This window comes from Eurypyga helias, unplaced genomic scaffold (assembly GCF_000690775.1).
Source record: "Eurypyga helias isolate BGI_N326 unplaced genomic scaffold, ASM69077v1 scaffold7361, whole genome shotgun sequence".
In the NCBI taxonomy this organism is placed as follows: domain Eukaryota; kingdom Metazoa; phylum Chordata; class Aves; order Eurypygiformes; family Eurypygidae; genus Eurypyga; species Eurypyga helias.
The window spans coordinates 108,036-132,962 of record NW_010231871.1 but is presented as its reverse complement, the minus strand read 5'-3'; the positions used below and the strand labels follow the sequence as shown (position 1 = coordinate 132,962).

The 24,927-nt window shown below is 43.5% G+C and overlaps 1 protein-coding gene across 2 annotated transcripts in view; it reads left to right on the top strand.

Moving 5' to 3' along the window:
• Window positions 1-23,358, top strand: part of EGF (epidermal growth factor) — a 62,497-nt gene extending 39,139 nt beyond the window's left edge. The window contains exons 15-25 of one of the 2 annotated variants that reach the window (XM_010161249.1): window positions 3,003-3,170; window positions 3,892-4,041; window positions 4,470-4,619; window positions 5,253-5,369; window positions 6,751-6,876; window positions 8,996-9,115; window positions 11,028-11,178; window positions 13,627-13,791; window positions 17,677-17,779; window positions 21,599-21,701; window positions 23,141-23,358. In XM_010161249.1, coding sequence (XP_010159551.1) covers window positions 3,003-3,170; window positions 3,892-4,041; window positions 4,470-4,619; window positions 5,253-5,369; window positions 6,751-6,876; window positions 8,996-9,115; window positions 11,028-11,178; window positions 13,627-13,791; window positions 17,677-17,779; window positions 21,599-21,701; window positions 23,141-23,358 — 1,571 coding nt within the window. Of the gene's footprint in view, window positions 1-3,002; window positions 3,171-3,891; window positions 4,042-4,469; window positions 4,620-5,252; window positions 5,370-6,750; window positions 6,877-8,995; window positions 9,116-11,027; window positions 11,179-13,626; window positions 13,792-17,659; window positions 17,780-21,598; window positions 21,702-23,140 lie in introns of those variants that run through there. The other variant, XR_727960.1, reaches the window with a different exon arrangement.
• The last annotated feature ends 1,569 nt before the right edge of the window (window positions 23,359-24,927 follow it).

The following is a 24,927-nucleotide window of genomic DNA, read 5'->3' as shown; positions in this document are numbered from 1 at the left end:
CTTCCTGATATCTAATCTAAATCTCCCCACTTTCAATTTAAACCTGTTCCCCCTTGTCCTGTCACTCTGCAGAGGCTTGATATCCTCATGTTTTGCGAACAGTGAGAGCAAGATTCAGCTTCTGTTCTTGGACATCTGCATGCTGGAGGAAGGGAAGGCGGCATCTCTTCATAGATGCTCTGCTGTAATGTGAATTTTTATTACAGTAGCTCCCTCTAGTGCCCCTGTACTGAGTATTCATTCAGTAGCGCTGTATGCAAAACAGGTAAAATTATTTCTGCTGTTCTGCTAACCCTGTTTTCAGCCGTAAGTAAAACAGCCTGTAAGCACCCACCCATGGCAGTGAACAACACAGTCATTCCTTTTGTTTGTGCAACGGGTCAGGTTTGCACTGTTGTAGAAAGGGTTCATCTAATTATTCCTTTTTCTGTTCCTGCTATCTCCACTGATGATGCTACACTTCTATTTTTAATCCTTAATATATTTACAAGTTAAGAGGTTAAAGTATTGCTGGTCAAAGTGGGATGTTGTTTGTTGATAGAATCATAGAACCATAGACTCGTTTGGGTTGGAAGGGACCTTAAAGCCCATCTAGTTCCAACCCCCCTGCCATGGGCAGGGACACCTTCCACTAGCCCAGGTTGCTCCAAGCCTCATCCAGCCTGGCCTTGGACACTTCCAGGGATGGGGCATCCACAGCTTCTCTGGGCAACCTGTCCCAGTGCTCCCCACCCTCTCCAGAAAGAATTTCTTCCTGATATCTAATCTAAACCTCCCCGCTTTCAATTTAAACCCGTTACCCCTTGTCCTCGCACTCCCTGCCCTTGTAAAAAGTCCCCCCCAGCTTCCTTGTAGCCCCTTCAGGCACTGGAAGGCTGCAATAAGGGCTCCCCGGAGCCTTCCCTTCTCCAGGCTGAACCCCCCAACTCTCTCAGCCTGTCCCCATGGCAGAGGGGCTCCAGCCCTCGGAGCATCTTGCTGGCCTCCTCTGGACTCACATAGTGCATGTTATAGATCCTAAAACTGTGAGTAAATGTTTGGATGGGGACAGTATCTATATCTTGGGCTAGTTACTCCGGTTTTCATGGAAAAAATTAGATATCAGGAAGTTCTTCTCGGAGAGGAAGAACTTCCCAAGCCATTCTATGATTCTATGAAAGAAAAACTGAGTGATGCCCAGCGATTAAGCATGGGTCAATGGAGGTAGTGAAGTGCTGCCAGAATAACAATATGCTCTTCAAATTAACACTTAAGACACTGTTTAAGTATTGTTAGAATTTTCCTTACGTATGAGTGGTTTTTTTCAGTTTGTGATGTGTATTTACGATATGCAACACACACTCCTTCCCCAAGGTTCTAATTGACCTCTTGTTTTGTTTTCTTGGCTTTGATTTTTTTTAATTTTTAGTTCTTTAAACTAATACCTTCTGGGATCCCAATTTCATTACTGAAATTAAAGATCACTTAGCTGAGGTCTGCATCAAAACCCAGACTCACAGATCATAAAATCACATACCTGCAACACATATAGGTCTCAGAGGGGCTCAGACTGCAGTGGTACAAACTGAGGGGCACATTCAGACTGTGGGTAAGGACCAGGGCAAAGAAAACCTGCTCTGAAACTGGGTGGACATCCGTGGAAGAACAGTGTGTGTTGTTACCTTCCATTGCACAAACCTTGGCCAAAGGCTACCTTGAAAGCAGATCTGTAAAAGTATAGAAGGATGCTATAGTCCCATATGGAATAATGACGTTTTTCTCTCATGACAGAGATATTAAAGAGAGTCAGAATGATTTTGCAAAGATCTTTATATCTGTCTGTATATATGACAGTGTCCTTTGGATTCTAAGTTGCTGAGTTTCTCTCTGGAAGTCCAACTAGGTATCTGAGTTTTCCTAGTGCAGATAAAGTTGTGCTGCCGAGGGAAAATTGCTCTGCTCTGAACTTGGGGTGAGATTTCCCTCACCTACTGTTAGTCATGAGTTAGGTGCCTGGTGTAAGCTACCTGGGTGCTCTGTTATATCCGTTTGTGTTTGTGTCAGCCGGCTAACAGACAGTGATTAACTAGCCACAGCCTACTGCTGCTAGCTGGCTTAAGTGAGGAAAATTAATTCCTCTCTGGAATTTTGCATGTGATGAATTGGCTAGTGAATATCTGTGTGTGTTGATGTGCTCTTGTGGATGGGTTTAAATTGAAAGTGGGGAGGTTTAGATTAGATACCAGGAAGAAGTTCTTCCCGCAGAGGGTGGGGAGGCACTGGGACAGGTTGCCCAGAGAAGCTGTGGATGCCCCATCCCTGGGAGTGTCCAAGGCCAGGCTGGATGAGGCTTGGAGCAACCTGGTCTAGTGGAAGGTGTCCGTGCCCATGGCAGGGGGGTTGGAACTGGACGATCTTTAAGGTCCCTTCCAACCCAAACCATTCTGTGATTCTATGAATATTGAACTCGTGTGTACTTTTGGCAGACACGGAGAGCACACACTGGCTTTGGGGTCCTACCATGAGCCAGCAGCTCTAGTGTCTGTAGCTTCCAGGTTGCCCCTTGCCTGGACACTTAGGCAGGATGACACATGTCCATGAGCTCCTCTCCTCCCTGCTACATGAAGACTGCAAAAGGGAGCTGTGTACCTCTGCAGCTCTCTGCTGGGCCATTTACTGGGGAGACACTCCACTTCTGAAAGACTGGTCCCAGTGCTGCTTCAAGAAATGATGATGTCTAAGGTAGAAGCATCTTGTGAACTTGATGTGGGTGGAGGTCACCCACAGTATGGAGACAGCACTGAGCCAGGCAAGTGTCGTAGCCTCCTCTGCTAAGAGCATGAGTAACATGTGCCCACGGTCCATCATTCCTGGATGCTTATCCTTCCCCATGAGACACCAAAGTGGAGAAGTGGCTATGGCAATGCCACTGGGTTAGTAGCTGACCTGTATGCATATACTGCTTTTTGTTTACATGTGCATGTTCTACAGATGTGGAAATGAGAAACCTAATTTCTTTGTAGGCCGCCCTTTTGATGTAGCGGTGTTTGAGGATCACCTTTGGTTTTCTGACTGGGCTAGGCCATCACTAATGAGGGTGGACAAGAAGACCGGCCAAAACAGGGTACGTCTTCGAGGCAGCATGCTGAGACCCTCATCAATGGTTGTAGTTCATCCTTTGGCGAAACCAGGTATACTGCAAAAATTAAGCAGTCATTCCCTTCCAGCCTCCTCTTGTTCACTGATATCAGTAGAATAGATGTCCTTGGGGAGAGGATTATCAGAAATAGGCTCTTTAAAAGGCCTTGCATAGTCAGAATGGCATTTATTGAAAGCATCATCTAGGCATGTGTCCCAGGAATGCTTATGAGCATGCCCAAGAATAGATGCTGATCAATTACCATGAGGCTACCGCAGTCTTCTAATTATTATTTATCCTGGTTTATTAGCACCCCTCACACACACAAATAATACCAGATGATATGGAGAAAGATTTTGTAAGATTTATTAGTTTTGGCTCAAATAATTTGATTTTCTGTTGATAATAATCTCCCTGTAAGCAGAAAAAAAGTAATTCAGTAGATCAGGATTGAGAGGAGGTATTCACAGGTTCCTTATGCCCTTGTTCTCTCAGGGAATTTTAGGGGTTTAAATATTAAAGGAGAAATAATAAAGAAAATTTGTTATAAAGGGAAACATTTATTAGATAGAGAGTATGCTTTCCTGCCTGAGGCTAGGTGATAATGCCTATGCTTTACTATATGCATCTGTTTTTAATTAATAAAAAACACCTAAGGATGTTCAATTTTTTGTCAGTCTTTATCCTTTTTCCAACTGCTTCAACTCTACACAGCTAAAAGGAGATGTTTTCTGAAGAAGCAGCTTCTTAAGTTGCCTGTTTTTCTGCATTAGGGGCAAATCCTTGCCTTTATGAGAATGGAGGCTGTGATCAGATCTGTGAAAACAATTTCGGAGTTGCATATTGCATGTGCCATCCAGGATTTGGGAAAACTCAAGATGGAAAAACCTGTCGTGCTCTGGATGTTTCCAACACAACAGCAGGTACAATCCTCCAGTTCCAAAAAAGACCCTCCCCAGACAGAGAGCATTGGAAAACATTCACCTTGCTCTACTTAATGATGGTGTCTCTAAAGGATGGAAAAACTGGGGTGTTGTCCAGGGTCAATAACATGTTGTCTGACCATTGTAATTTTTCCCTTATTAGGGATATTAGCAGTAAGAGAGTTGTGTGCAGTGCTGCAAGTGTTGTGAGCTATGAGTTGAACTCCTTGTCTCTTGTATTTGAGGAAACTCAGTCAGTGGTTTTAGGAATAATTTGTGGCCACAAACAGGCTAGTCTGGGAGGACACTGATGTTTATTTTTAAAGGGAACCACCAGCATTATTGGAAAGTAGGGAAGTGATAGAAGATCCAGAAGTTAATTCAGTAGATTTAAATAGCCTGTGTCACTTTTTCCTTGTTGTTTTTAGGAAGTGTCTCTGTGCACAAGGAGGTAGTGCCAATGCCAACACCAGAGACCTTGCTCCGGAGCACACAAAGCAGTGGGATATTCAAGGATACGGACAGTGGGGAAAAGCAGAAAATCGGCATTTTGTTAATGGCTGAGATCATGGTATCAGGTAGAGTCAGCTGATTGTTTTCCTTTAATTGACTGTGAGGCTCCGAACAGGTTTATACACCAGAATGAAATCCTAGGCCTTAGAGGAAGAAAGGCTCAGTGCCAAGACTGGTGGCATTCATGCCCTTAACCCTCTTACAAGAAGTTGGGTCTATGCAATTGTGCCAGGTAGGATGGATTTTTTTGTTTGTATGCCTTTGTATTTCTTTGCTGCATCAACAAAACTAAATAATATTATCCAGGTCTAGAGAACAAACAGTTCAAATATGGAACTTGTGATTTTATAAGTATGTTAAGTTCCTCTGAACAAAATTGCAGTAAAAGCATTGAATTCTACATATGTTCAATGACACTAGATCATTAAACTGTTCAGTAGGTTTTGCATACAATATTCAAAAATCCTGATATTAAATGACACTAACTCCATCTAGACAAAGGCAGCAGCCTTAATTATTATATTGGCTTGTCATAATTAACACTGGAGAGCTATGTTTCAAACTTTGACTACATGTTCTGGTTTTCTTGCTAGTTTTTTGGTTGGTGGGTGGGGTTTTCTTATACACAATACCTCCTTTGATCTGTCCAAATGCATCTAGTGGGGTGTTTTTCTGTTTGTTTTTTGTTTGTCCTATAGATCAAGATGACTGCAGTGCACTAGATTGTGATGTCAATGCACAGTGTATTTTGCTGGAAGATGGTGCTATGTGCCAGTGTTTGAAAGGATTTACCAGGAAGGGAAAATCATGCTACGGTAATAAAAGATATTAATACAACTTTCTGGAAACCTGTAGATTGGGGGAGAGAAAGAAAATGTATTTTTTGTCACATGGGCAGCTCTTCTGTGGAAGCCAGCACAGAAAGGTCAATGGTATTGCTTGTTTTGAAAGGGATGATGAGCAGAGTGCATGTGAGATGAAATGGCTAATTATCACACTTTATATTCCCCTGAGTCATGAGTGTTAATCCTATTAATATTAACAAGCAATAAAGGGGATAATAGGAATTAAAAGCATAATGTATTTATTTGTAAAAATTCCCTAATTATAAAAGCTCAGACTATAGACATGACAGTTGATGTATAATTTAGAAGTATGTATTAAGGAGTCTCATAAAAACTACTATTCCTGATGCAACGTTTAGATGAAAGTTCTGCTCTTGTTTCTTTCTTGCACTAGAAAGAGACTCTCAAACTCATTAGCTCAGTGTGTCTAAAAACCACATTTCTCGGAGTGGTCTTTAAGTTTTTGGACTTGTGCACAACATGAATGGAAGCACTTTGTCCTGTCATGAAGGCCAAGACAGGAAGGCATTAGAAACAGAAGAATTTACCTTTTAGTGGCTAAGCATGAAGACTCACAGCAGTCTCTGTTGCTGTGGAAAGGAAAAAAAATTGGAAGGGGAAATGAGTGTAATTTTTTTTTTTTTTTTTTCTGTTGTGGTACCTTTGTTTTTAAGCTGATGCGTTCTTGTCGTGGTTTAACCCCAACTGACAACTAAGCACCACACAGCTGCTCACTCACTCATCCCCGGTGGAATGAGGGAGAGAATCAGAAAAGTAAAAGTGAGAAACCTCGTGGGTTGAGATAAAACCAGTTTAATAGGTAAAGCAAAAGCGGCATGCAGAAGCAATGGTGGGGTGAGATGAGGAGTGGAAAAGACCTTGATGCTATGTCGGCACTGCTCAGCAGTAACTACAACATTCCTGTGTTATCAACTCTGTTTTAAGCATAAATCCCAAACATACTCACATACAGGGTTCTGTGAAGAAAATTCACTCTATCCCAGACAAAACCAACACGGTTCTTTCTCAAAGCAAAGTTTCTGAGTAGGTTTAAGGATACAATGTTAGTTTTGAATAGGGTCATTCCCTCCAAATGGGTTGTTTTTTTGAAGCAAGTGGTATTTGTGGAACCGGTAGGTCTCCAGTTAAAAGTAGCTGCTTGACTTGGGCTTTTTGGAACATCCCCATCAAATCTCATACCAAGACAAGACCACAAAGCCTTCTCTTCCTGTTTGCTTCAGATGCCCAAATGACCAGTCTGAGGGAGATTGATGATGCAGACATTTCCTTTTATCGATTCACCTGATGGTTTCATGACCCAGGTGACCCGTCTCCTTGTTTTGTCTCACAGATGTGGACGAGTGTGCTGTAAACATGGACCGCTGTAACCGCAACGTGTCGGGCTGTATCAATACGGAAGGGGGCTATGTCTGTAAATGCCTGGAGGGCTATGCTGGAGACGGAGTCCATTGCTACGGTACGGGCATGTGTGAGGCCTGAGCTGTGTGTGGAAGGCTGGGGTAGCGTGAATAAACAAGAGGCATCTCATGGTTTGGGCTAGCCTCGCATCAAGCTGTGAAGCTGTCAAATGAGCTGTTCTGGTTCCTTCTGAAAAATCTGGTAGGGGCATGGATCCCAACAGTGGCTCCCCCAGGCAGCTGACATTTACGATTTCTTCCTTTTTGATCCTTTCCTTGCTGTTCAGAGTGTGGCAACCTCAGCGACCGATCAATATGCAAAGCCTGTAGCTGTCAGTGGATACCTCCGTGTTTGCACTCTTTTCAGTAGCTGTGGCAGGAGAGAGGAAGAGTGAAAGGGAGAGGAGGGAAGTGGAGGTGAAGCAGTAGAGCTTTATTGGAAATCGTTGCCATGAATATAAACGAAAGCAGGTATTGAGTGTGTCATAATACTCATCAAATAATTCCGGGTCTGTTTAATAGGAATGAGGTTCAAGATGTTGACACTGACAACTTGAGTACATTTAGAGTCTTGTTAATAATCAGACCCACTGATTTTCCCATCCAGCTCTAATGCCAGGTCTTTAGTTCATTCCCTACATTTCTTAATTTTTTAATCCATTTCAGCAGTTCTGTGAAGGAACAGGAAGATTTTTTTCCTCCCAGTATTTGACTAGCACACAGTTTGTTCAGAGCTTTATCAGAGTCTTGGCTGCTCTTTTGTCCTTTTCTTTTTCCTTTCTCCTTTATAGTCTAATTCAAAACCCATTAAATATGAACTAATTCTTAGATAGTTTTTGCTGGATCTTGGTTCTTTGACACAGATAAGGACGACTGAAAAATCAAGAACTATATCGTTATTATGGGCAGGGTGTGGAAGGTGTCAGAGGCAGGAGGTTCCAGAAGGCATTCTGCCTACAGTGGTCAGAGAGCCAGAGCTCGTGGCTTTGAGGATGTTTGGAAGCACAGACAGTAGTGACAACCTCTTCTTGCTGTCCCAGCACCACCTACAAGGCTTGTCCCCAGGCAGACCTGGGCTAACACTGCCTGTGGTACAGTTGTTCAGCTACAGTTGTTGTGGTACCTACCACTAGAATTGAAAACCAGTCCATTATCTTCCTGGAGTCTTTAAGACCAAAAGATGGTAAGAAAGCTGGGGGGACTTTTTCCAAGGGCCTGTAGTGACAGGACAAGGGGTAACAGGTTTAAAGAGAAGGAGTGAGATTGAGATTGGACTTCAGGAAGAAATTCTTCCCGGAGAGGGTGGGGAGGCACTGGGACAGGTTGCCCAGAGAAGCTGTGGATGCCCCATCCCTGGGAGTGTCCAAGGCCAGGCTGGATGAGGCTTGGAGCAACCTGGTCTAGTGGAAGGGGTCCCTGCCCATGGCAGGGGGGGAGCCTGGGCAGGCTTTAAGGTCCCTTCCAACCCAAACCACTCTGTGATTCTATGAAACTAATCTTGTGTTTCATGTCTTGAAATGTACTATAAAATCTAGAAATTTGTAAGTAAGTGATTTTGAACTTCAGTTTTGGATGCCTGCATGCATGCACAGTGTCTAAAAGTGTGTCAGTGCATCCGCAGCCTGGAAACTCTTGTAATCAGGGAATCTCGTCATCGTAACTCAGAGACTCACTTCGTTTAAGTGTTTACACAAAATTTAGGTTTCCAGACCCTTTCCTTCTGTCTAAACTTTTTGTCTAGGCTGGACTAGGTGGGTGGTACAGGGGTGGGCAACCGCACACTCCTAAACCTTTTTCCTGTCTAATGCAAGAATGCCACTGGACAGTACTCATCCAGGGTGCCAGCTGTGACCCGCAATGCCAGGAGGATGTATCCAGAACAAAAAAGCCTTCGCTTCAACTCTGCTGTTAGGTTCCATGGGGAAGCCTTTCCTTCCTTCTCGCTGTGGAGCACTGCAGCAGCATAGCGTGCTCTGGGAGCCTGGGGAGGCTGTGATTACTCGGCGTAGAAAGTATGCTGGTTGCTTTTCCGCTAGGTTTTCCATGAAGGCGTATTTGCAGAGGGAAGGTCTTGTGGTTTCCCTCACTGCCAGGAGACTGCAGGGCTGCAACTGCTGCCCTTTTCACCGATGCTCTGAGGCATTTTGCTCTTCTAACTGCAGACTGTTTGGGTGACAGATATTGATGAGTGCCAGACGGGGTCCCACGCCTGTGGAGAGAACACAACCTGCACAAATACAGAAGGAAGCTTCACTTGCGCTTGTGCCGATGATGCTTCTGGAACTGGCGTCGGCTGCAGTGAGTATATGGAGCGAGCAATTAAAATGAAGTGGCCCTTAGTTAACGACTGTGCTTTTGGATAAACTGTTATACCCGGAAATTAAGGAAATCCTTTAGAGTGACCTACTGGGCAGCTTGTGGATCCATTTAGCATTGGTTTAGGAGGCTCTTTGGAGGTGGGCTAAGGAGACCAGGTCTGAGCTTAGTTTGAAAATGTCTACATTAAGGTTTAATGCTAATTTTAACTATCTAAATGTAATGACACATCTATCTAATGGCCTTTACAGTCAATACCAGAAGTCAGTGCTCTTGGAGGTAACATTTTTGGAGGTGATTTCAGTCTGTGTCATTTTTCAAACCCTCTGTGCCTTCTTTCCCCCCGCAGAAGGCTACCACAAGAACGGCACATAATTCAACTCCCATTTAATTCCTCAGCATAAGCTAGTCTTTCAGATCCAGTGGCTAATTTTTCAACAGGGCTCTGAAACTATAAAATCTGGTTACCAATCTAATGAAGGGAGCTGTTGAAGGTCCAGCAGTAGGGACTGACCCTTATTCCAGTGCCTGAATGTGACAGCAGCATTCTCTGAAAATGTGGAGCTGAGTGGCTTGTCTTACTCTGTGCCAGCCCTCTTCGCTGGGTTGCATTTTAGTCCAGATCAAGTGACAGTGTGATGGTGGAGGGATGCCGTGTGATTGTCATAGATCCGTTTCTGCAGAAAACCAGAAGGAAATTACGGCTTTTTGAGCAGAACACCTATCAGGACGCCTACCCTCTTTTCTTAAGCTCTCGGTTGTTTCAGGTGTCACTCAGGAAATGATGATTTGAAAGGATGCATGATTTGGAAGTAATGCCTTCTAGCTCCCTCAGCTGTAAATCTGATCCCATGTCTTCATGTGTGTTAACACACTGGTTTAGTTCTTTGCCTCATAAGCTCTTCTAGCAAGCTGAAATTTTCGTTGCAGAATGCAGTCACACCTGGGGTTCACTAAAATCCCTCATCTCTATCCTTTCAGGCTCTTTGCCATGGCAGTTCTCCTGCAAATGAAATTTTAAAAAACAAATGTCATGGAAGGTCATGTTGCAATAAAGCTGGTGTGAGTCATAAGCCTGATCCCATAAATGTGTGCTAGAAGTTCTTTGCCCACGTAGGTGTTTGGTTCTGACCTATAGACTTGCTGTAGCATCAAAGTAGGCAAGAAAGCGCTTCTCTGTGAGGGAATGTCTGCACGGTAGGTGATGCTGTGGGGAGGTACTGGAGCTGCCTTTAACACCAGCTAGTTGGGCTATCTACGTAGGTGACTGTGATTCAGAGCAGGCGACAGAACCACTTGAGGAATTGGGTCAAAGAACACCCTGCTTCCCCAGTGAAGTGATGCTGTGATCTGTACCTGAGCCAGCCTGAAACCATAAAAAATGCGATCTGCAGTCACACACAGATGCCACCAACTGGATGGCAGCAGAGTAGAAACATAGGAGCACAAGGATGACAAGCTGCATCTGAAAACTTCATGGTCTGAGATCCAAGTGCATGAAATAGTCTTCCTCTCCTTGTACTTCTGACTCTGGTACTTTATGCATGTAGAGATTTCCCATACCCTAAAGCTGCATGGGGTGCAAAAATCATTGAAGTGTACGTAAATAGACAGCCAGCGCAGTTTTTCTTCTGAGCTGGACTCACACATCTAAACAGACAGAACGCAGCCAGCCTCTGTGGGTCTTTCATTGCAGGTCTAGAGACAAGCATATTTAGCATTTTGATCTAAAGTTCTGTGTGTCTAAATTTGATAAGCAACATAAGCAAATGGGTAAAACACAAGTAACTGGTCATAATTGGAAATTTGTACGTATCTTGAAATTCTGGAACGTAAGATCAATGTTGTCAGTGCAGCCAAATGTTTGACGTGTCCTTGTGAAATCCTGTTTCAGAATCTACTGTGTCCCCCACTGTTGTCAGCAACGAATACTCTACACACCTGGTGCAAGGTGATTCCGTAGGCTGCCCTCCTTCCTACGAGTCCTACTGCCTCCATGGTGGAGTGTGCAATTATGTTTCTGACCTACAAGACTATGCCTGCAAGTGAGTACAGAAATTCGTATGGTCCGTGCTGATGAATGGTATCCTCAGGGCTCAGCTGCGTGCAGACAGCCAAGTGTTCCTCCATCAATTATCTGTTCATCACTCATGCTAGCAATTACCGTTAGACTTTGCTCTTTTCTGTATGTGACCACTGTAAGTTTCTGTAAGTGGTCGCTCCATTCACACCCATTAATAATAGGATTGGATTTTTTCCCTAAGCACTCAATTCTTTGGGAACGTGAGAGAAGTTGTTAAATGACTTGGTGCTCAGGGCATTGAGAAAGAGGTGTGAGCCTCTCTCTGGTACATATTGTGCTGACTTACACCTCCCTGTCACCCTCGCTCTTCATCGTGAGTGTCGCACTCACTGGGATGGAAGAGGACAGCTCTGTCTTGTCGTCTCTGGCGTGGACCAGGGAGGAGAAGTCTGGTGTCAGCCCCCTCCCTGACAGGTTGGAGAACCTTCATCCCTGGCAGAAAGGGTACAATATGATGGTCTTCTTAAAGACAGGTAGAGTAGCAATGAGACCTCAAAAACGAGAGTTCCTTCCTCCTGTTGATAGTTTTGTGATGCCTAATTCCTGGTTTCCCAAATGCAGTTACTCATGAAAGCAAAAAGAATCTCATATTTCCAGAAGTCAGCCTTGGCCTGGTCAGTGTGACAGCCTAGTCCCATGAGGTAATAATTTCTTCAAAACCATCAGTGTTGGAGTTAATTGTGTAACTTGATTATCTTTGAATCTGTGTTATGTCTTCAGAATCAAGCATTAAAAGGGTTACTTTGGCCACCAAAGGTCTTCCTCCTGCAGGAACCAGGCCATTCCTGCAAGCACTGCCAAATCCTAGGCTTTGTTATTTTAAAATATGAGTGGTCTCCCCTGCCTACGGACCTCCGAGATGAGAAGAACGTCTCTCATGTACATACAGGTTGCCCAGAGAAGCTGTGGATGCCCCATCCCTGGGAGTGTCCAAGGCCAGGCTGGATGAGGCTTGGAGCAACCTGGTCTAGTAGAAGGTGTCCCTTGGCAGGGAGTGGGACCGGGTGGGCTTTAGGGTCCCTTCCCACCCAAACCAGTCTATGATTCTGTAAAATTTCACACCTACAACTGCAAAACTTTCAAATTTCACATCTTTTTTCCTTTTATTTGTTAGGTGTTAGTGCATGATAAGATTCAAATGTGCGTATTCATCAGTGCTGGAAGTGGAATCCACTTAAAATGTTAAGGATCAAGCATGCTTAGCCGTGTTCTTGGGGGCCGGGGTTTGTGTGGGGGCCCTGCTGAATGCTCACATTGCTGAGGTCTCACTAGATGGCAGCATTCATTCACGGAGGCTGTCAGAATAAACACAAAGCGAAATAATGGAAAAATGTTACCTAACAAAAGTCACATACCCAGTGTGAATTATATTTTACTTAGTAAAAGCTCTTACACTGGAAAGTAGATCTTCCAGATTGTTTCGAATTTATTATCTTACATGAAAAAATCAGCATTTTTCTGCCTTCCAACATATACGCATTCTAATTTGTGACAGAATGAGTGTGCTTGTGTCTGATTTAATAATTAATGCTGATATAATGTTTTCAGGACATTAGGTAACAGCTACTGCAGGTCGGATCCTGCTCCTTTTGCTCATTTGACTAGTTCTTTTGACTTGAGTATAACTAGACCAATAAGGATTATGAGAAAGAATTGAGCCTAAATTGCTGATTGATATGAATTGAGCAGACTTTTCATTTTTTATCTTTATTATTTCCTTTTTTGTGTCTCTCACCTTGCACAGTAAAACTAGGCTGAGAATCTTTTTGATGTGTTTCTCACTTTCTAGTAATTTTGATTGGAGGGCTTCATGCACTGATAAGTATTACTATGTTGGGTTTTACAGTGGTGAAAACAAACAAATCAACAGAAACTGCCTACAGGATGAGCTTGTATTAAAACTGAGTTACAAAGATGTTTCTAACCCATACAAGTTTTCTTCTTTCCAAACACTTCTATTCGTCTTTTATTTTAAAGTAAGGATTGAGATTAAAATTTGATTCCCTTAACCAAATCACTCTGAAAATACGAGTAAGTCCTATATTGCGTATTTCAAAGAAAGGGAAGCTTGCTGCTGGAAAGAGTTAAATGGAAAATCGTAGGGAAACAGTAATCACAGAGCAAGATGTAAGAGAAAATTATTTTTTCTATTATTTACCCATTAGAATCTGGAAATTCTAATCTCAGTGTATAATTCTATAGCTTTATAGTAAAGGAAGTCTTTTAATATTGAATTTTGCAGGTTTTGACAGCCGTTCCTTTAAAGTCACTTTTCTTTCGCACTACTAAATTCAACCTGATATTTCCATAGCAGCTGCCGATGGTAAATCGATACACAAGGCCATGGAAGTGATGATCCGGAGTTTCCCTCTGCCGACAGTTACAACGTGTGCTCACTTCCTTTTGGCAGCTGCGTGACGGGCTACGTCGGGGAGCGATGCCAGTTCAGCGACCTGGAGTGGTGGGAACAGCAGCACGTCGAGCGGGTGAAGATGCGGAACGTCACCATTGCCGTGTGCGTAGCAGTGCTGGTCCTCCTGCTGCTGCTGGGGTCCCTGGCCGTGTACCGCCGCAGGTACTGCTTCCAAACACGCACAGGGACAGAGGGGCTGCTGGCTTTCTTGGAGAGCTCACGGCAAAGAACGTGAGCTGTTCCTCTGCTTGTGGAATTCACCATTTCATCCTCGCTGCTCTTTTGCTTTTCAGTGATTGGATCTATGAATAATTCGGAGAGTTTTTCCAAGGGCAGGGAGTGACGGGACAAGGGGTAACAGGTTTAAATTGAAAGAGAGGAGAATGAGATGGGACATCAGGAAGGAATTCTTCCCGGAGAGGGTGGGGAGGCACTGGGACAGGTTGCCCAGAGAAGCTGTGGATGCCCCATCCCTGGGAGTGTTCAAGGCCAGGCTGGATGAGGCTTGGAGCAACCTGGTCTAGTGGAAGGGGTCCCTGCCCATGGCAGGGGGGGGGGGGCTAGATGGGCTTTAAGGGCCCTTCCAACCCAAATCATTCTATGATTCTAAGTTCTGGCACATCCCTTGCCTGCAGTCCTCGCATTGGTGTTGGTGAGTGACGTGTGTGGGTGGAAGAAGAATAGACCTTATTAGGTTTGAAGAGGAGCCCTAATTTGTATTGAATGACAGAGTTTAGGAGCATGCTATTTACTTCTTCCTTGGTTTCCCTTAGAGCTCTAGATGTCTGGAACTGTAAGGGAAGGATTTGGCTCTTCTCTACCAGCTATCCTATTAGATTGGGTTTGCTTCCCTTTCAGTGTCGAGTGGCACCTCAGATTCCTTGCCACTGAGAAAAGCAGCATGCTCCCCTTCCAATAGCAAACTTCCACAGTGATGCCTCCAACTCAGTACGTGAAAGCAGTTTTCCTGGCAGTAGAAAGAATAAGATCAGGGATGTGAGCTTAGGGCACATCTGTTGTAAAAGTACTCCCTGGCATTTTCCATGGCTGTAATGAATTGTGCAGGTTTGGGATTCTTCTCATGGCAGTAAGAATCCTTACAGTCACTATTTAAGAACCCAGTCTGATGTGAAATTAAATGTCATCGATGTCCTTTGGACTGGAAAGTATTCAGTATTTAATAAGTTAGAGGCCTTTGGCCATGACCTTGGCAGATAACTGTTCTCGGAGGCTCTTGTTTAAATGCATATTTATATTTAAAGTAAACAAACAAAAAGCCGGACAGTAGCCACATTAAGAGTCTCTCCGTCTGACGTGCCCTCTGTGTGCAGGGGTTTTGTTTGTCATTTAGGTTAATTTTAAAATTAGGCATCTAGGCATAAAAAGTTAAGCTACAAAAGAAGTTAACTATGGGAGCTAGTATTTTTCATTCTTATTTCATAGTTCCTAGCATATTTAGTCCATAAATGTAGGGAAGCTGCCACATTTCTTAATAGAAGATGGCTAGTGGTAGACATCCAGAGCTGAAGTTAATAGAAGATGGCTAGTGGTAGACTTCCAGAACTGAAGTGCAGCCTGGTTTGTTCTCATGGCCTGGGATTCAGAAGCTTATCAGTGGAATGATACATACAGAACAGAAAAGTTGTGAAGTTCTTATATTTCCTGTATATGTCATATAAACTGTCATGAAAAAGAACCAGAATATGGCTTGTTTTAAGGTGCAAAGATATGCATTCTCTTCCCTTCCTCTCTCTTTCATAATTTCTCCCTGATTTACCTTACTTTCTTGTCAAACGCTTTTGATCAATGTAACTATTTACCTCAACAACAAGTTTTCAATTACATACTTGACTGAATCTGTACTGCAGCCTAACTAGAGCGAAATGAAACCACGGACCTAAAATCCCTATTTAACTGGAGACTGGAAAAATAGTATTCGGGTTGAAATTGCTATAGTGCTTTTCACTGTATTTTAAAATGTACCGACTCTGTCATGGTCCTGTTCCTTCCCCTGTAAATGGAGACGCTGATCTCCTTTTAATTGGAGGCAATGAAGTTGGAGATCTACATCTGCCAATTTGAAAAATGTGTGAGCTGGAGGCCAAGACCCAAGTGTTGGCTTGTTCAATGACTCCAGTCTGCTGAAAAGCACTGTGTTGTTCTTAATGCCACGTTTATGTGCTCCGATGGCATAGTATGCCAAGCTTCCTATCCTTCCTAAACAAGGAAACAGCTGTCTTCCAACAGCAACAAAAATCTGAATCACAGATTTAACACCCACACTCCCTTGAAGTCAGTTGACCAAGGCCGTGCAAAGATGGACAGTAGGACTGGGATTAGGATTGAGAAATTCTTGGCCTCTTACCCATGCTTGGTCAACCAAATTTTACCGCCTCGCCCGCTTCTGCTCAGTGGCACACGGAGACTCCCATGCCCGCCAAGCCCCTCTGGCATCTGTTACTCTGCATGCTGTCAAGGTGTAGGATCAGTGATCCTCTGGAGCAGGGCATCCTGCCAAGGACTGTGCCTGGGTGTGAGCTCTGTGCAGTGGATTTTATATCACTGGAGTAACGGGCTAGGGTTTTGTCGGCACTATGAGCTGCAATGCAGAACGGGCTCATCCAGGTGAAAAAATGGGACCAGCAGCCTTGACACCGCTTCTGGAAAAATCAAAATGGACTAATTTACCTTATTCCTCAGCATTCTGCTCTGTTGATGTACCCTCAGATCTGACACCTATTTGATTTTCCATTAGCAGTCCCAGTCTTACCCTCCGCTGGCGACACTTATTTTTAATGTTTGAATACACAGGAACATGTTACAGAGAACCTGTGGAGAAAATCTATGGTGGAGACAGGTCTTTCTCATTTCTAGCAAAAAGGAAACATTATTTACATTGTATTTTCACAAAGGGAGCAAATTATGATAATTATGGCAGATGCCCTTTCCCAGTTAGTATATGAATGTGATGTAGAAATAAAAGGAAAATTCTTATTTTCTTTGGTACATGTCTATTAAATTTAATTTCAAATAGATCAAGTAAAAGGATAACTAGAGACTTACAGAATTTGAGGAGTGTAACATTAATTTTGCCAGCTGATGTCTAGGAGGAGGAGGAAAAATGTGCACGTAAAATCAGTAAAAATGTACTGATTTGGATCTCAAGCAGTGTAAATGAGCTTTTTCTTATGACTGGTTTTTATGTTGGGGTCTATATGGGCTTGTAATACTTACTGCTTTATAAGTGATTGCTCTTTAACTGGAAAAATAGCAATTATTTAATTTATGGAACTAGCCACTTAGATCTGATCATTCATATAATTTTCTAACTCCAGGTTGTAGTCTTGGCCTTTTTTCCCCTTGAGCTAATTCTGTTGGCCATGCCTTTTCCTGGAAATGTCTTAGTCCTGAGCTTTTTGAGGTTTTCAGTTTGTTTATTTCATAGTAATTTCTGAAATTCCTGTTTTTCATAAATCACAGAGTCACAGAGTGGTAGGGGTTGGAAGGGACCTCCAGAGATCATCTAGTCCAACTCCCCTGCCAGGGCAGGATCCCCTGGAGTGGATCACACAGGAACAAGTCCAAGTGCCATGATGCAGATGAATGCAGAAGCGACTTTATTTTTTTATTTTATTTTATCTTAACTATCAGTGGTGTCCAAACATACAGTCAGGTTTTTGTTTCTGAGCTTCACCCACAAATGCTGGTCACTGTATTTGCTGAAACCTAAATCTTTATAAGGGGAATGTATTATAAATAGAATAATGTAAGAAAATTGAAGGTTGTAGTTAAAATTAAGAGGATTATTGTTTTTTCTAATAAATGGCCCTTTGTGGATGGCACATTATAACAAACATTTGTTCACTTCTTACTGACTTCTGTTTCTGACAAGCTGTTTTAACCACTGTGTGGTAGCTGACAGTAATACACCCTTTCAAAGCAATGAAAGAAAACAAAATATATGTCCCTTCTATAAATGTGTGAAAGGAAGCAGCATCTGTTCCTCCCAAAGCAAAATAATTTGTTTCAGCTTTTGCTCTGTTGCAGAAGTCAAAACTTGTATAAGGAGAATCTCAGCGCAGACGCGATAAGAGATGCCAGCAGCCGCGTCGACAATGAGAACGTGACACCTACCAGCAACAAGTCTCGGGTAACTATATTAATGTGGAGTGGAGAGGGAAGCAGGAAGGATCAAAGAGTGTTAGGGATCCACTTGAGATTATCCATCAAATAATTCACATCTTAAATATATTAAATAACTGCTAGAGTCATCAAGTGCTTTGCTGTGAACCCTAGTTCATCTTACCTCATTGTTATCCCTCAAAGTTCACAGCTGCCTGGATGTATTGCAACCATTAGCCAGTGTTATTGTTAGCTTTGAACACGACAGTTGGGGAACTGTGTTCTAAATTAAGGAAATGGCAAAGTGATGACATGGCATATCACAGAGTTATTTTCACAGGAAAGTATGCCCTCCACAGGAAAAAAAAAAAAAAAAAGAAAAAAGGCTTCTTGGAAACCAAGTCCTGTGTGCGCTCTGTGAGACGTTGAACTTTATTTGGGGGGTTGATGAAATTCGATGTCTTTGTATGAGAGGCTGCTGCCTTGTAAAGAAAACAGCCGGGATGTTATCGGGCAGGGAGTATAAAATACAAATTTTGCGCTGCTGTAGGCAGAAGGGCCATCACGATCCGGTTTTACTGGCCTGTTTCTGGTGTCGTTTTTGAAGTTGCGTCAGAAAATTTGGCCCCATAAGATCTGATCGAAGAACCTGATTCTCACTGGCACTAAAATGATGTTACACTGCTGGGCGATAGCAGTTGAAACTTGAAGTTGGCAAAAGTGACATAGGTGGCATCTGTGGCTACTTCTGTGCCCAGTCGAAGATGCCGTGGCATGACTTACTTCCAGAGCTTGTCTGCACATGCCTATCATTCAACTCCAAATAAACTGCTGTAACACAGCTTACGGATGTCTTCAAGGCCAGGCTGGATGAGGCTTGGAGCAACCTGGTCTAGTGGAAGGTGTCCCTGCCCATGGCAGGGGGGTTGGAACTGGATGGGCTTTAAGGTCCCTTCCAACCCAAACCATTCCGTGATTCTTCAAGGCCAGGCTAGACGAGGTATCCCCACACTTGTCCAGGTAGCATCACATTAGCCAAGCTCTTCATTTCTTCAAAACAAGAACAGTTATGCCAGTGGAGAACGCTACTGGGAGAGTTTACACCTGTACAGGATTGGCGATAAACTCTAGTGGGAGTTACTCTAGTTACCCCCTTTTTACCGGGGTAACTGCACACGCGTTTTTCCAGTATAACTATTACTGCAAGATTTTAAAGCCTTCCACACCCAACTGCAGCTGGAAAGGTACAAGAACCGTGTGTGTCATAGCCATGGTCACAAAAGAATTTGACTTTGAAAGGCCTGAAGTTTGACTCTGCTCCAAATCTTTGTTCTACCTGGGAGTCTGTTTGAGGGGTTGAATATCATGGAATGATATATCGGACGAGGGGGAATGGACTCAAGCTGCGCCAGGGGAGGTTTAGATTGGATGTAAGGAAGAAGTTCTTCACCGAAAGGGTCATCACACACTGGAACAGGCTGCCCAGGGAGGTGGTGGAGTCACCATCCCTGGATGTGTTTAAGAGACGGGTGGATGAGGTGCTGAGAGATAGGGTTTAGTGGCGGACAGATACGGTTGGACTGGATGATCTCTAAGGTCTTTTCCAACCTAGTGATTCTATGATTCTATGAATATTTGTAGTGCAAATCTAAGGGTTTGTAATCAACCAGAAGAAGGCACTGCAAATGGTTTAGATGGAGTGTCTGGCAGGATTTGTGAGAGGGCAGCCACTGACACACACGACCAAACGTATGTTGGGGAGAGTGAATTGGCTTGACCTTGGTTAGGACATCGTGTTCCTTAGCTGCACTGCATACTCTTGTGGACCCTTCATTACCATCATGTTGTTCCTCCAGGTACTGGACGGCAAATGTACCGAATCGCAGCGATGTCATCATTTGTTCACAGCAGAGACAAAACCCCCAGCTTGCAAAATATCCGAGACTGGGAAAATCAGAAACATCTGTTGGGTCTGAGAACAGCTCGTTGCCTGGGAGCAGTGCTCTGGGAGGCCCGCTGCTCATCAGCTCTGCCCCCACCTGCCGTTGTCCCCACAGTTAATGCTAGTGGTCAATGACATTTTTGCTGAATATAGGACTAATTAGACAGCTAAACAATGGACTGAATCAACAAAAACAAATCCAGCCTACTCATCCATTACACGCTCGTGTTAAATGTCACCATGCATTCTTGCACTGGGAGACATAAAATACATTAATAGAGTAATTTATTGCAAATGGCTTGTTGCAGACTGAAAGAGGAAATCACTGACCCTTAGCTAATTATTGCTGCTTACACAGGAATGGCTTCCTGTCGTTTCATGCCTGCGATTCTCTCTGTGCTGATGTAGCCATTGAGTGTTAAGTTCACTGGGGATTCATGCATGCATGCACTCAGGTTAGAAACTGTAGAGTTGCCAAAAAGCAGCAGTTATCTATTTTTACTGTTTACTAAAAATGCATTATTGGGGAGCTGTAAGTGAAAAAAAAGGATTATAATACACTGGGGACCAAAAACTCTACAGGACCTCGGCACTTAAGGCACTGGAATAGGTTTTTGGGTGGTGTTTTTTACACAGTGATAGTAATTCTGACGAAGGACGTAGTATGAGGACTGGATGATGTGTATGCAGTAACTGTAAAGAGCTCATGAAGTTCATTCCTTTTGTAGCCCACAGTGCTACTCATCTGTGAGGCTGGGGAGTGCAAAGACTTTCTTGTTATTGCCCTTCTGGATTAATGTAGAGGGTAACGTGCTTTTACGCTATCACACATATCAGATGCGAGGTAGCCTGATACTGAAACGATACCTATAAATTGTCCAAGTGTCATTCACTCTTCCCTTTACTTCTCCAAGTGAGGCTACGTTTATGCCTGGGTATTTTTTCACATTCCTATCAGTGTTCCAAAAGCCAGGCTAGGTTTGTCCTAGGGATCCGTAAGCCTCAGTAAACTTCTCCACATGCCTGGATTTTGATGCTATTCTGAGATGTTCCATCCAGAAACTGTTGTGCTTTGCACAAAGAGATTTCGCAGAACGGTGTGTGGCTGAATCTCCTCTGGGGGTCTGTCACATGTGGGTTTGCAGCTGTAAGCCTACAGATTTTATGTAAATGAACTGATGCCTAAGTAGTCACACCTGCTCCATCTGTGATCTATAAACATGCATCCACCAATTCTCCACCTGGACCACTGAATCTGTCAGTCCTTCTGTTGGGGCATCTTATTTAGAGACATTTTCCATTTTTCCCTCTCTCCTCTTTAAACGTCTCCCTTTTCCTGGATTTCCCTCTTTCCTTCGCCACCAGCACAGTGGTTCAAATGGCTTTCCTCTCCCCCCTGTTTTTCCTGGTTTCCCCCTGGTCATTTCAGCATGTTCCCCCAGAGGGTCCCGTTCTGCTTCCAATGTCACCGTGGGACGATGGAGTCGCACACTCAGGTGGTGCTGAGAGCCAGAGAGGGAGGCTCGCTTCCCTCCCTGTGTCTGACAGGGTTTCCTGCTGTCTGGTTGTGGGTATCTCTAATACTTTAAAAGTGGTCCTCAGCCCTATGGAGAGGGTTGATTTTCATGTGCTTTTGTTCTTGCATCTGGAAAGGTTGATTTGCAAGGGTAGTGCTTTACTAGACTGGGGCCGCACACTTCCCAAAGAAAGACCGGGGCTGTCATCAAATCCAATGTTTAATTATCTGCAGGGGAAGGGTCAGCCCAGAAGCCAGGATGACCTTTTTCCCCCTGCTGTGGTTGGAGTGTGTGGCCCTTCTAGTTTGCCTCTTGGGTTTCAGAAAGCAGGTTCATTTTATATGAATTTGGGCTCTGTATGTTTTGTGCATATTGTATGTATTTGCAGTTTGCGGTGGTTAAGGAGTGCAACAGTTCTCTGGAGGCTAAAGCGGTTGATCTAATTGAGTGTGAGACAACAGATCCTCATCCTGCCTGTCCTTCAGAATACGGTGAGTAGGATTTCCTTCCTTATTAGGTCTCTCCTCACCTTTGTACCAGCAGGAGCAGTAGCCGATAGAGAAGACAGAGAAATCAAAATATTTCTAGCCTGTTTATAGCTGCTGTGCACAGCAGAAACCGTATTTGTATTGCTGTGGAGAACCATTCAGTCCTTCACTTTGCACATTATTTATGAGGAATTAGACTTTCACACTCATATGCTTCTTGTGATGGTGTAATAATATCATATTTTTGTACTTAGGTAGAACTTTGCAGGTTTGCTTCACAGCAAGTGAGTTACGCCCATCATACTGATGGGGAATGTGTATCCGTGGAAAGAGATACTTTGACAGTCCTTCTTCATTCAGGCAGGATAAACTGCCATGCTGCAAGGAGTGCAGGTCTCCCCAGAAACCTTTTGCCCTTTGGCAGCAACTGCAGTTCTGCTTTTTGTGTTAAACAAGGTGTTTGACTGCCTGGGGAGCGTTTAAACAAGGGTGAGGGCACTGAAGGAGCTGTGCGTCCCATCCCTCGAACTAAAGCTTCCGTGAACCACTCTGAATTTTAGGAAATGCTGCATTATATAGGGCAACTGAATCTCTTAATTGCTCAGGTGGCAAGAAATGATGGAGAAAAATTGATATCCTTAGCCATTTCTCTCATTTACCATATATACCTTCTAACTACAGACACTACTAGAGAAGCCAGTTTGCATCAATGATTTAGAAATACACAAAGACAAGCATCTGAGAAGACTCGAATGGGCAGGCATCTTGCAAGAATTTCAAAATTGCCCATTCTGTCCTCAGACATATATTGGGGAGTCACTTTATTCATCAGTCGAAAATATGCCCCACATTTACTTGGTGGGGCTTGTATTGTGAACATGTGTCGCGCTGTATCACCCAGTGACGGAGACCTGGTGTTTCCCATTAGGAGGATCTGTTTTCACTTACAGGTTTATCGGATGCAGCTATTGGAAGAGAAATTTCTCATGGCAGGTGTCTGAGTTTTTTTTCCTAGTTGAAAATTCTAGTCATAGTGGTTCAACCCTTTTAGATAGAGAGTGGTAAATAATCTCTCTTTTCTAACGTGTTCAAGAAAGTTCTTGTATCATGCCAGCGAATAATTCAAGGATTTGTTGACTTTGGAGCGGGGGCTTTAATTTTGCCAGGCAGGTGGCCTTCCAGTCATAGGCATGTTTTTTCCTGTTCCTGTATACTGAAACAGAAAACTGTGAAAATTGCCTAGGACAAGGAATTTCTTAAAATCTGAAGCACGTTCTTGACTTTGCCTCTTCTTTTTTTTTTTCTTCTTTTGGTTTTGTAATTCTCTGAACTGTTCTTCCTTTCATAGCTTTCCTCTCTCACAGCTCCATTAGCTTTCTCTAAGCTTAGTTATTGCGAAGCTTCCCACATGGCTTTCAGTAACACATATCCGTTTTCTCCAGTGGAAGAACGGCCTGTAACGTACGACAAAGCAGCTGAGGATTTGGCAGAAGAGGCGAAAGAACAAGGCCGTCAACAAGAGGTTCCTGTTGGGGAGAAACTGCATCAGCCCATGGGACTGGTGAAGCCCCAGGCTCCCTGGAGCATCCACCCTGAGCCCTTGCTGGGAAGGGAGCCCTGCGAGCTTGCCCCAGCCAGCCTGCTGATGCAGCCAGACTAGAAGCATCCTGGGTTTGAGTGGGAAAAGAAGGAAAGATGAAGTCAGCAAGGAATGGGAACTCATGAAACACTGAAGCAACCCTCATTTTTTTCCTTAAAATCTGCTTTAGAAAAAAAAAAAAGAAAGCCAAAACAGAGATTTCCTTCCCACTCCTTCCCTGTCATCTCTGCTTGGAAGAATTACTGTGAGCAGTGTGTTAGCAATGAGTACTCCCCAAGTATCACTTTAAGGGTCACCGCTGCTAACTTCATTAACTGCCTGCTAAAAGGACACTGAGGGGAAAACAGACTTATGGGTGATTTGTCAGACATAAGGGTTTTTTAATGTAGTTTATTGCAAGCAGTGGTCTTTACACAGTCCAGAAAACTGCCTAGGAAATGGGCCACAAGTACAACTGCAGAGAAACTGGAATGGAAGATGATGCAGGAAAATGAGCTAGAAATTAATCTTTTTATTAAAATATTGTCTGTGGACACGTTAAACCTCTCCCCAGCGCTGCTGTCAGACCAGGGTAACTTCTTGGACTTCCCCAGGGATGTTCTTGTCTGTGCTTCTGTAAGTGAGAACTAAATGGGGTCTTGCGTTTCTCAGGTTTGGTGGGCTGGAGGATTGGTTGTGAGCACAAAGTATTAATGATGGGCATGTCTATTAAGTGAGAGGTAACATTTGAGGGGAAAGGTTGATCCTTCCATTAAATTTTCCACTCTACACTGGTCCTTTGGGGAGTTACAGGATAGTTTCTGGGCTGAGTCTGCTTTCAGCCCTGTGAGGAAGCATGTGCTGGAGTTGCCCTTGCCCCACAGAAGTGTGGCCGGCACCAAAACCTCATCCGTTATATCAGAGTTGGTGTGGGGAGTGAAGTCCATGCAGTTGTTGCTTCCAACAGAAGTGGGACAAAAAAAACCCACCTCAGTTTGGACTGACTTGCACGTAACTGATTTGGCTGCCTGATAAAATCCCTGGGATCAGTTGGAAAACAACACCAATTTATCTTTCAACTGGCTTTCTAATAGTTACACTTTCCTCACAGTTACTAAGAATTGACTCACTTACTAAGCTCTGTTGTATACAGAGTTGTAGCTTAGTCCTTTATCATCTCAAGTGATTTTCACCCCTGGCCTTGACTCCCTGAGACTGTTTTCAGAAGGTCTTGGATGATATCTGGAAATCAATTATACTACTAATAAAGATTTTATTGTAGGGTGTCTCTCTGCCCTCCATCTTTGAAGCCTAGTACTATAAATACCAGATACCTTCTTTAAACTCCACTGCAGTGCCCACCACTAGTGTTCCTTGTAATTCACTAGCTGGGTAATAGTGCCAAATATTATTAATTTGTGTGCTTAGCATCCTGCTGTTCGGTTTTTTTAGAATCCTGCCAGGAAGGTATGGGATGTTGTCATTTGGTTACCAGGTCTGTAGTCCAATGATGAGAAAGAGTATTGAAAGGCTCTTACCTCTTGTCCAAAACAGTTACACACTCGAGTAGTTTTGTGGAGTCAGTTTTGATTTATATTGGTGTAAAGAGCAAGAACATTGAGCCCAAGATGTCTGAATTCCAATAAATAT